General features: G+C 47.7%; 2 protein-coding genes across 2 annotated transcripts in view; one reads left to right on the top strand and one right to left on the bottom strand.

Moving 5' to 3' along the window:
* LOC144155203 (alanine--tRNA ligase, cytoplasmic-like) overlaps positions 1-70 on the bottom strand; it is a 71,693-nt gene extending 71,623 nt beyond the window's left edge. Inside the window, exon 1 of the mRNA XM_077686512.1 lies at positions 9-70. The gene's annotated coding sequence lies outside the window, so the exon portion shown is untranslated. The remainder of the gene's footprint in view (positions 1-8) is intronic.
* Positions 71-7,546: 7,476 nt separating this feature from the next.
* On the top strand, positions 7,547-11,430 carry LOC144160705 (uncharacterized). Its single transcript, XM_077691905.1, has 2 exons — positions 7,547-7,839; positions 11,201-11,430. The coding sequence occupies exons 1-2, from the start codon at positions 7,547-7,549 to the stop codon at positions 11,265-11,267; spliced, it is 360 nt and encodes a 119-aa protein (XP_077548031.1). The 3' UTR covers positions 11,268-11,430.
* Positions 11,431-11,864: the final 434 nt, after the last annotated feature.

Raw genomic sequence — 11,864 nt, 5'->3', positions numbered from 1 at the left:
GCGACCACCTCCATTCTTAACAACGTCGTCATGGAAACAAGGAAGACGCCACTGCAAGCAAGGCGCGATTTCGTATTTCATAAAACAAATTAAAACGTAGTTGTGGTCAACGTTTATAGAACCAAGGATATGTCTTTGTTTTGGTTGGTTTTTTTGCACTTCTTTAAGAACTTCTTGCAAACGCTCATAGGCCGAACTTTTTTTTGTTGTTCAAAAAAAAAAGCGGGAGATTCAAAGAAAGCACTGTCGGAGTGACGTCATGTAATCATTAGCACTTACTACTACTACTCCACGAGTCACGCACAGGCAGATGAGGAGGACATTCATCAATACTTTCCCTTTACGTCATCCGACCCACCCCTAAATGGCGTTTTTACTTTTATTTGCCCAACCCGCCGCGGTGGCTCGATGGCTAAGGCGTTGTGCTGCTGAGTCCAAGGACGCGGGGTGTGATAAAGGGGAAAAGCGAAAACGCCCGTGTGTCGTGATTTCGGCGCACGTTGAAGATCACAATGTAATCAAAATTCATCCAGAGCCCTCAACTACAGCGCGCCGCACTGTGCAGGTGTAACTTGTGCGCGCTAAACACCACAATCAACCATCAACCGTACAACCTGTAAATTTTCTTTTAAAAAATCCTGGCAGAATCATACGTGTTCATGCTCCTTGCAAAGTTTGGTTAGATAATAAAAATATTCATGAGCCGGAACACGGCTCATTGACGCCTCTTATCAACCCGCATGGACTTTTTTCAGTTGCGACCTGTGGTAGCCAAGCCACCTCACCTGTGGTGTAAGTATATCTTTCGGGGCAGGGCTAAAAGCACACAACCACGGAGGAAAGTATCGCACAAGCTATTTTTACAGTCTTTCTAAAAAAAGCAATCTGTTGCGTGAGCCGACTCAACCATCCAGAACGCAAGTGTCCGAAAAAAAAAAAGCGCTTCGCGCCATTTGGTGTGCGGTCAGTTTACGCTCTCTTTCCATGGAGTGTACACATTTGCTTCCGTTCGCTGTTCCGGCTTTTCGTTGTTTTAACGAGTCGTGCAACCCCACCACTGGCGCTTTTCTTCTTCACTGAAGCTAACTGCGTCAGTCCTTCCTCTGGGGACAAGACAGCGACCACCGGGACGTCCGCAGGATTGCACGGGGGTTGTATAAATGCGTCGCTATGCACGGCAGGCCAATCCTCAGAACCTTGCATCCAACTCGGTGAGTGGCTGCTCTTTCGGCATAATACGTTTTCTATGTAAGCCTTGTGCATACCTACAAGTGCGGATCCTCCTCCAAACAATATTCGCGTGCGCCCGTATAAGTAAATGATCAATGCCAACGTGCTGCCGGTGTGGAAGTACTACGTATATGATCATGGGTGCGGTGTCTCACGTTTATTTCCAGCTCCTTTCTTGTATAGCCGCTTTGTTTCCTCCTGGAAGTTTATATCTATAAAATTAGGCCGATAAGGCCGGCTCGAGAATGCACTGTAACTTAGTTTAGTTTATTTTCTCGCGCTTGTTGACAGTGATGCAGGCAGGGTATCGGTACACCGCGCGAGAAGACCGAGGCAATAGTATCAATAGTAAACGTTCCGGTTTGCTCGAAATGTGCAAGGCGAGAATTGAGGCGCCAATCTTACGCTCAGAGGCCGCTGAGGCTTCCGCCCAATTGCAACAGGGATGACGAGCTTCTGAGAATTTAAGTCATGGTGCTTGCGTCTGTAGGTATGATGTACCACGGCCGGACTCGACTCTCCTCCCCAGGAGAGTCCAGTCTGGCCGTGAATGTACACACACTTATAAACACACACGTTCGCTCGCGTAAGTATACGCACGCGTGTGTGTTGCCTTGAATAAGCCTTTCTAAAATCTAATTAATTTGCATGACTTCCGGCTACAAGGCGAAGAACAACGGGGCTTCGGCGATGGGATATCGCGTGACTCGCAGGCGCGTAGCCAGAATTTTTGTTCGGGGGGGGGGGGGGGGGGGGCTAAGGTTATCCCCCCCCCCCCCACGCCACCCCACCGAAAGAAAAAAAGCGCGGTAGTTTGCAAGCGCAATTAAAGGCTATGAAGATAAAATACATGTTTGGTTCATTAAAAAAACTGCCTTGTCCCGATAACAATGATATCAGTTTTACAGCAAACTTCAAAGGAATTATCGATATATTAAATTAAACATTTGAAGCAATGGCGAATCCCCGCCCACTTTCCCGCGGCGATTTAACTATGACAGCACAGGATCTTGTTGGACGATGGGCGCCCAACGACCTAAGTCACCGCCAAGGAACATGATTGCGCGATTGTAGAGGGGCCTCCATTGATCTTATCATTTGAAATCCAACGTGCAGTTAACACACTCACAACTACGTTTTAGTGCTAGCCTATATATATACCACTCCTGCCGATGTTGCTTCACTGCAGCGCTAAATTTGAAAATTTATGATATTTGTTGCATCAATTGCTTCGGTTGAAAAAACGTCTGTAATTGGAATGTATATGCTAGTTACCAAAGGCTAGTGCTATTAAATTGAACAAGGTTGTATTTTGTCTTCAAATAGGCCCTTTAAGGTTCTCTCATGATATTGGTGTTGATTATGATTGTATTTGTGCCAGGTTAAGTTGTAAACTGGGCGAAAATCCACAGACCGCGTGGTACAAATCTATGGCCGTGATACAGGACGTACAATGCACGCACGGGAACCTTGTGCAGGCATTGCATTAAACGGCCATAGTTTCATGCAATTACTTGCTTTATTTCGACGTGTGGAGTATGATGAGTGTGACATCCGCAATAAAATGGCGTAGGCCGTAAGAATTAGATTTTTTTATTTAGTTGTTCTTGCCCGAAATGCAAAGTAAATGTTTTTGCATTCAACGTCCGTACATTAGCTGCCAGTGTGAGGCCAATGGAGCTCATTCTTCGCAGTATACATCGAATCTTTGCACTTGCGTTATGTGTAGCGCAGGTCGATCTTATCTCCAAAAAACGAAAGGCTATGAATTATGCATGCAAGATGCGTTATATCACTAGCAATAATTTCAACAAATATCAACCATAAACAGACAGACATCACGCGCAAGAACAGCGCTGTTAAGGGCGAAAATTACACGAACCTGTCGGTATTAGTCCACATGCAAAGCGGAATAATTCAGCCATCGCCGTTTGTTAAATCATGCCAGTTTAAATTTGCGCTTTTGTTTTGAGTCTCAACGCAGTCCATTTCGTATACTATAGCTTCTATCAGGACTCGCGGCGGACATGAGAAGCTTGTGCTTTGTAACATAATGAATCTAGTTGACATTTCCGCACAGCCCAAATGTAGAGTCTACTGTAATGAGCTTGGTGTTCTCAAATAGTTACATTACTGCCGGTCAAGTTTTAATGCTTCGTGCATAAATGCCCTATAATCTGCCTGAAGGCGTGTACTATCAAGTTATACCGTTTCTGGAGCAGCCACCCCCTTTAGTTAACCACTCCCAGATGAGGTAGAGCAAGTCACTGCAAAGTTCACCATTCAATGCTGTATCGAACTTTATATTTAGCAAGAAAAAATAATACCGCAAATAAGGCGACGTCTGACCATACTCTTGCGGTTAAGCATGAGCTGTGCAAGCTGAGCAAAATATTGCTGCGTTTTGAATTTTGTCGTGAGATCTGAGGAAAGTGTTATAATGCGGTCCTACCATTTTGGTTTCAAACTTTAATGAAAGTACATACTTTTTTTAGCTGACGCGTACGCTGCCATTTTTCAGCCGAGTACACACTGCCGGTTTTAAAGCTAAACGATAAAAAATTATTTGCAGTTCATGAGCATGGGCGGCTCTGGAATGTATAGGGCGCACAGGAGTTTTGTAGTTTTCGTTGCAGATGCGGGAAATGTAAATTATGTTTGAAATCTCCTTGGCCCACCGGAAAACGGAGGATTGGGTAGCTGTGCAGAGCCAGCACATGCCTTCGGGCATGGTGCGATGCCCGAAACAAGTCAGCATTTTGTTTCCCGGAGTGCACCAAGAAAACATGCGTATTGGCATGGCCCCGCATACAGAAAGACCAAAGACTACCATGCTTTGGCATGAAGCGGACAGTAATGACACAGTTAAACTATTTCCTGGGTTGACAGCGACCGTGATGTTCAAACTAAAGCATGGTTTCAGGCTACGACAGGATAGATTGGCTAAAAATTGCAAAGTTGTTTACCGTGATAATTCCTCGGTTATTGCGGTTACTTAAGAAATGCTGACGATTACTCAAAATGTCCTTCATGCAACATTTTAGAATGTATACGTAGCAGTTGTGGATCCAGGAAGAATCACATCAGCGCGCACCCGTGTGTGTGTGTGTGTGTGTGTGGGGGGGGGGGGGGGGGGGGCGTAGGTGTGCTGGTGCTCTTGAGAGAGCCTGTTGTATATGGCCCGTTTATTTAATTAGGAAATGCCGTTGTCATGCACGACCGATTGAGCCTTGAAAGAACGATACTCCTGCGCCCACAGAACTTCTAAGAAGGCCAGGAAGAGTTCAAGGAAAATTCTACCAGAAAGGCACGTTCGTTTCTTCGCCACCAGTACGAAGGTCCTTCACTTGCGCTGCGCACGCTGCTATGGTTTTAAAATTGGGTGTAGCAGTGGATGCACGCGTCGATATGAAACGCGGTAACAAAAGTCCCGATAACGGGCACACCATGCTACAGCGGCTACCTCACAGGGAGTTTCGTCCCAGTAAAAGCAAACAATTAAAACTGCAGCCAGAACAAATATATTTTTCACTCATCATGTACTGATACTAACGCTGTCCCGATACACTCTATTAAAAGTCACCTATCCGCTCCACCGTGGGCGCTTTCAACTACCAATTCAAGCGCAAATACTGCATTCGAAATAAAACGAGATAGACATTTTTTTAGCTCGCAGACACAAGGTACTGTGGTATCGTGTAAATATAAGGAAGTGAATATTTAAATATCAAAGAATGCATAATTGATCTGCACCGCACAACTTAACGTACAATGCAACCTCCATCGTCAAAAGACATCAGTGATCATGTAAGGATTAGTCACTGGAAGAAAATGATTTACAGTTCGATATCGCCGTTGTGACTCCGGCCCCTGAATATACACTGCTCTGGGCAGCCGCCGTCCAGGGAAAAAGCGGTCGAGGACGCAACGGAGGGGCTTTAGTTGTGATAGAGGTCGTATATGTCGACGCCGTCTGCCTGTGGCAGGGCTGGTGACCGTCGTGCCTTCACATTTAGGATAAAGTCTGTGACTGGCTCGGGGAGCCGCAGCGCGCCCTTTCTGTCAACCCGCTGTTCTCCAGTTTCCTAGGTTAGGGGAGAATACCGCCGAACAAATCTGCCTAATCGCGGGGGTGAAATTGACTGTCGCAACATCGCCGTCGGAAGGGGACAACACTCAGTGCGCGCAATCTGAGCCCGGGTTCGACAGAAACGTGAAAAAGGAAGAATGAAGGGCTGACTCGAGGAAGAGGGGCGTACCTTGCTGTGTGTCTCATTCGCAAAGGCCCTCTGCCCGCGCACGGCATTCATCCAGCTAAACTGCACGTATCACCAATTACGTAGCCTCATCGCATTCTTAAGTTACCTTGCAGGAGTATTGATGTGTGCCCACGGCCGCTTGATCTCCCCCTTTCTAGGAGATGCAGCCGCCGTGGTCAGCCACCGCCGCTTGCACGTTGTTCTGCTTAACATACAAAGATCGTCTGTTCCCTTTCGGGCCTGCGTTGTACCAGTCTTCAACCATCAATGGCCGGCGGTCCCTCTTTTTTTCCGCCGCGAGTTAGTGCGGATTACACCTTGCTTCCCCGGCCGAGTCAATCTCCTCTGCTGAGAACGACTCGCTCAAAGGGATACAACGCATGCCTTTGGCGTCCCGTGCGCTGAGCTTAACCGAAGGCGCCGTCGCTTTTGGGGCTGCACCCCTCCGAAATCATCCCTCGCACCCCTCAGGCGCTTCGTTTTGTCACGGCCGGACTCATCTCCCTTTCCGCAGCGCGGAGAGTCGAGTCCGGCCGTGGTTTTGTGTAAACACCCATGCGAAGGGCAGACATGCACTTTCGTGGCATTTTCGTAGCATTTCGTGGAAAGTGCCATTAGTGGCACTTTCGAAGAATATGCAGCTTTGTTCACAGGCGACGTGCCAGGCGTACAGGCAGCACGGCGACGGCCGAAAATATTTCAGGGGGGGGGGGGGGGGGGGGGGGGCTGAAGCCCGGTCAGCCCCCCCCCCCCCTGGCTACGCCACTGGCACTGACTCGGTCTGTAGCTGCCAGGTACTAACACGCAGCGTGGAAGAGTGACAATTGCATCTTATAGCATAGGCACTGCCGAGAACAACTCGAATGCATCGACAATCGCACTTTCCATTTAACGCTGAGTTGGCCGATGTAACTTCAGCTTCAACCTTTATAACTTCACCTAACTTAAGAACGTTAACTAACGAATGCTTTCAAATATAACCTCGCGATTCACTGTGTCGTATCCCACTGTCTGAAATGTCTAATTTGATACTTCGTTTGTATATTCTTACCCCATTTCTTCTACATTTAACTACTCCAGTACTAATCATGCAGGGTTATGCTGTACTTATAGTCACACCTACCTTTCACCAGATCTTCAATAAGGTGCCAAATTAATACGTCACGTTGGACTGTATAGTTATAACAATCAAATGATGTGGTCATTATAGCTGGTTTAACCCTCTATATACAATGGGCTGTAGTGCGGCATAAAAACAAACGCGCGGCGGCACCTGAACGATCAATCATCGCGACCAAGCGATTGAAGCGGGCCAGGGACCAGAAAATAGGGTCGTCGGAGCTGTGACGTAATGCCACGCAAGCATGGTGCCGTCGCATTGCGTGATGTCGCAGTGCAGATCTCATTCTTTAGTAAAATCCTATCTCCATTACTCGTCAAACTTGTTCCTTGGGCGCTCCATTCAGGCGTGTAATGGCAAAGCAGGCCCGGCCCCATAATTTCTAGGGCGCACACTAAAGTCCTCCTGTGCGCAGGAGTACAAATATCCGACGCCTTCGTGTGTGCGTGTGTGCGCGCGGATGCATCGTGTGCGTCCCTCACCTGAAGTAGTAAGCCCTGCTGTTGACTGGGCTGGTCTCTTCAGAATTCACCAGACTTCCTGTCGACTCTAAACCTCTTCCTTCCACACATCCTTTACGTGGGGCCGCTATATATCAGCACGGAACAGCGTAAAACCCCAGTGGGTTCGCTGTGAGAAATGCTACGCATTTAAATATTGTATTATTGTTTTGTTCTTGCCGTCCATCGCTTTCGCCGATGTGGAGAGCATCTACTTCTCCGTGTATTGTTCCAAGTCGAAATCCAAAACCCCACTTTTAGCGTGGCTCATTGAAAGTAATTTTGAAATATCTTAATTGGCTTTTGGGATGCCTAAAGGGAACGAAATCATCATACTAGCCAATAAAGACAGTTCTGCAGCTCGTTGCCCTGTGATTGCATGTACAGCTGCTGTCCGCCTGGGACCTCGCGGCCCTGGCAGCAAGGCCCCAGCGTATATGCCGTCGCAGCAGGAACTGCAGCAGTGCGCTTGGCGCCGGAGCAGGCCGTGGTCTGTTCTGTTGTTTCCGGCGCTGCTGCTGCTGGCCTGCGTCCACGTGAGCGAGCAAGGCAAGCTGCTCAAGTTGGCGGGCGCTGCGGCGCTGCTGGGCGGCCACAGGGGCTTCGTGCCCATCCCTATCCCGATCCACTACGGCAGGCGGGACGACCACCACTACCATCACCACACACCTCACTACCACCACTACTCGCCCCACTATCACCACTACACGCCGCACCACCACCACTACCCGTGAGTATAGTGCGCCGAGGTCCGTTTGCTACCTGCTGTGCGCCCCACGTGAGGCGTATACGGCTCTCGTCGCGGCCTTGCTCAGCCATAATTCAAGGACATTCTCAGTGGTAGCCTATGGGTGCATAACACAATACCTTTGGCGATCAATTACAGAAAGGCCGTTGGAACGTGCAAGATGCCTTGCAAATTATTATGAAAGGTAAAATCTTGTATGCAGAATCTATATACTGCTTGTATAATATTTATGCCTGTTCTTTTGGGAGGAACTATTTCTGTAAAGGATTCTACACTTTGTTTATAAAGGAATCCATTCGGTATTGTAGCTTCTGTGCTGACGTCCTCTTTGATAATAGAGAGTTTTATCTGACCGTTTCTGACGGTCCGCTCCGCTCCGATAGCTAGCGGGAGCGCCATTGCGCATGCGTGGCGCGCAAGGGCGCTAGCGGCGATAGCGGAGCGGGGCCCCGCTCCGCTAACCTAGCTGGGCCTCTTAGCGGACCGTCGCGGCAGCTTACGTTACCGTGCCCCGCGATGCGAGCGCGCTCCCGCGAACTCCGTTTCTTTAGTTGAAACGCGAGCGACGAAATCGCGAAAGCTCTTGCGAATAGGCAAAGGTGCCACACTCCTCAACGAGCTTTATTTAGCTTGGAAGCGAAAAACGTCGACCGAAGCGCGGGGCTGCTTCTATGCAGCGCCGAGAAAGACAGCCTTGTCTTGGCTATTCCAAAGTTTATCGGCTTCTTTAAAATAATTTAGAACCATTATATCGTGTAAGCGACTACGTTGTATTAAAAAGGTGAAATAAGGCACTAAACACGGTACTTTACATTACTTGAGCGACCAAATTCCAATTCGTATCTTTACTTTGCGATGACGTTTTGGTTTCCACACGCACAGGCCACGACCAGTGACGCGAATCATGGCGCCTCCATCGAGGGAGATACGGTTATCGCTTAGCTAAAAGCCCTTCTGCCGCTGACGCTGCGGTTGTGCTTAGCGGCCCGTCGGGAGCATAGCGGAGCGTCAAAAACGGTCAGCTAAGTATGCCACATATTTATCATTCAGTCTCTCGTCTCCTTCCCTCTATACTTCAAACTTCGCTGCATTCTTGAGTAAGGTTATTGTCCGTCATTACGTGGCCAAGCAACCGCTGTCTTTCTTCTTGGACTTCACATTCAATGTCTGAGTCCTTTACCGTCGGATGCGGCTGTTGGGCATGGTGCCCGGGATATTGAAGTGAAACAAAAGGAACAGGAAAAGTGAGCTACAATGACGTGTGCCCTAATAGTACAACTGGAAGCCGAACACTTGTATCAATTGAACAGGCCACGTTCGCACATATCAAATAAAATGTGCGCATGTAAGATAATATACGCACCGTCTCAGGGAAGCATGGACGTGCAGGATCGTTCTGAAGTACGGGGCGGTTCTCATACGAGCCGTCCGACAAACATGGGGTAAGTATGGTCAATGAGTCTCTGGCTGTCCATTTTCACGGGTTTCTCGACCAGAACAATTAAAAATACCGGAATGTGAAGTCGCTGCATATAAGCAGCGATTTCACATTTCGGTATTTGCCGTCCTTGCCGCCTCTTTAGAGGCGGCAAGGTCGGCAAATCTGGCAGAAACCGGTGAGAAAACACAGTTTTTGGAAACTAACGAGTTTTCCGAGCGATGGTGGTTCCTGCTGGAACTGTGCCAGGTACGGTGTGGGCTCGCACAGCACAAATGCAAAGTGCCTCTGAAAATACACCAATTCAATGTATACAATTGCGAAAACGCTGAATGAATTATGAATCGGCATGAATTAATTAATTAATTTATTTATTTATTCAAACAGGAGAGGTCGAATGCCTCATGTTGGGGAAGAGAAAGAGGAGGAGAGGGAAAAGAAAAAAAAAAGTTACCAGGTGGCATGGGTTCGTTTCACACAACCGCCCCGCACACGGACCACTCAGTGAAGGTCATTTGGGGGAAAGTAACTTTCCAAGAGGATCGACTGATGGCTAGGTGGTGTTTTTATGTCCGCCCCGCACAAGGACCATCTCAATTCCGCTGGAGAAGGTTGGCATCTTACGCGAAAGACCAGATGGACACGTACAGCCGGTAAAACGCTTGTCTATAACAGCGATTTCAACTTCAACTAGCTACATCCGAAAACTGCCGAAACATACTCGTTCCAAACATGTCGGAGGCAAAAGCGAAGGGCTAAGACTTCAGTATTCCGCAGTAGTTTTATTCAAATCCCGCTCCGGCGGGGCAGGATAGGGCTGAGAGTACGAACGCTGTGTTATAGACAAGCCTTTTACCGGCTGTACCTTTCCTTTTGGTTTCGCTGTGGCTCAATCCAGTCTTCGTATGTGCGAACATAGTGCGGTTTGTGAATCCACCTTTCTTTGTCCAGCTTGCCGCATACCCATATAAGGTGCTTAACATTTTCGTGCACAATAATGCAAATTTTAAAGGGGAAGGCCAATAACACGATAGAGTGATGAAATAGGGAAATTCGGAGGCAAGGAATGGACTTGAACAGCGCAGGACAGGAGTTTTCGCAGGTCGATGGGAGAGCCCTTCGTCCAGCAGTGGACCGGAGTAGGCTGTGATGATGGGAGCCCGGGTCACATAATTTCCGAGAAAATAGTTGCAGAGTATGCACTCTATAAAAAAAAAGCTTGCATGGGGCTGCTTCCCCACAATGCACCCGAAGGACTAATTGCTGCTCCAATTTAGCAAATCTGACATAAAACGATGCCTGGTTCACGATTTGACTCAACCATTTGATTATCGATGTGACACAAGGCAATTCAGAGCATCACGCTGACGGTATACACGCACTGTCACAGCTCAGATCACATTCTTCGTGTCAGATCTTACGCTGAACGTTGTCACATGCGTATTTTGCCCCTTTGATTGCAAGGAATGGTCATTCACGGGCGTTGTGGTAAAACATTCTAACGGGGGTTTCCGAAAGAAGAGACGACGCGTTTCCAGGACAGCCGGCCCTGATTCCAAGCTTCCACCGTGCTATCAGTGTAAACGAGGAACGCCCCACCGTAACAAGGGCGCCCTGTGGCCAAAAAGCTTGGACACTGTCAATTTATTGGCACTTTTCTAGCCGTAATATCGAGTAAGAATCATACTGGCTCTGCTTTATTAGCTGGCCGGCCACATGTGGAATGCGCTGGCAGTGGCGGTTAAAAATTTCCAGAAAAGCTCAGTACGCGAGTATGCAGAGCTCACATGAGCAGCAAAAGGCGTGTGTGCATATGGGTGCGTGTGCGTGCGTGCCTGCGTGTGCACGTGCGCCCGTGCTTGGTAAAAAACAATTGTTCTTTTTTATTTTTTGCGCGTCCGCTAGGTCGTACCACCACCACCACCATCATGGACACGGCGGACACTACGGAGGCCACGGTGGATGGTGGTGACCATGGCCCAAGTACTGGGCCTTGCGAGGGCTGGCGTGGCATCAGAATTTCGCAATCTTTGGTCATGGTAGGCGCCTCTTGGGAGGCGTACTGATATGCGTGATCGCCTTCAACAGAAAACAGTTCTGACAAGGCTTTGTGTGCGGAGATTAATAAAGGAGCCTACAAGGTTGTCTTTTTTTTTTTTTTGCGCACAACAAACCCTTACAAAAATGGATTTTGAGTTTCAATTCTTTTCCTGTTGAGTTTTAATTGAATCAACAGAAACTTAATTCAAACTCAATTGGCTATTGAGATGTGTCAGTAGAAACTCAAAAGGATTTGTATTGAGAAAACGCAATACAAAAGCAATTGACACCAGTCTATTGAAACTCTTTGGAGAACCAATTGACAAAACTCATCAGGCTGAAACATACACTTTGAAGGGTTATTTTTTTCAGCGCTGCCCACTGTGTCTGCTGAATTAAGACTACTAGGTTACTTTTATGTTTTTTTATTATACATTGACATTTCTATTGAGTGCACTCAATAAAAAGTCAACAAGGTTTCAATGGACAAAACTCAACAGAATATCAAATGACTTCGTTTAATTGAAAC

This window comes from Haemaphysalis longicornis, unplaced genomic scaffold (genome assembly GCF_048455015.1).
Source record: "Haemaphysalis longicornis isolate Haplotype H1 unplaced genomic scaffold, Haemaphysalis longicornis Haplotype H1 scaffold_1, whole genome shotgun sequence".
Lineage (NCBI taxonomy): Eukaryota > Metazoa > Arthropoda > Arachnida > Ixodida > Ixodidae > Haemaphysalis > Haemaphysalis longicornis.
Note: the sequence above shows the minus strand (reverse complement) of the source record. Positions and strands in the feature narration are given on the sequence as shown.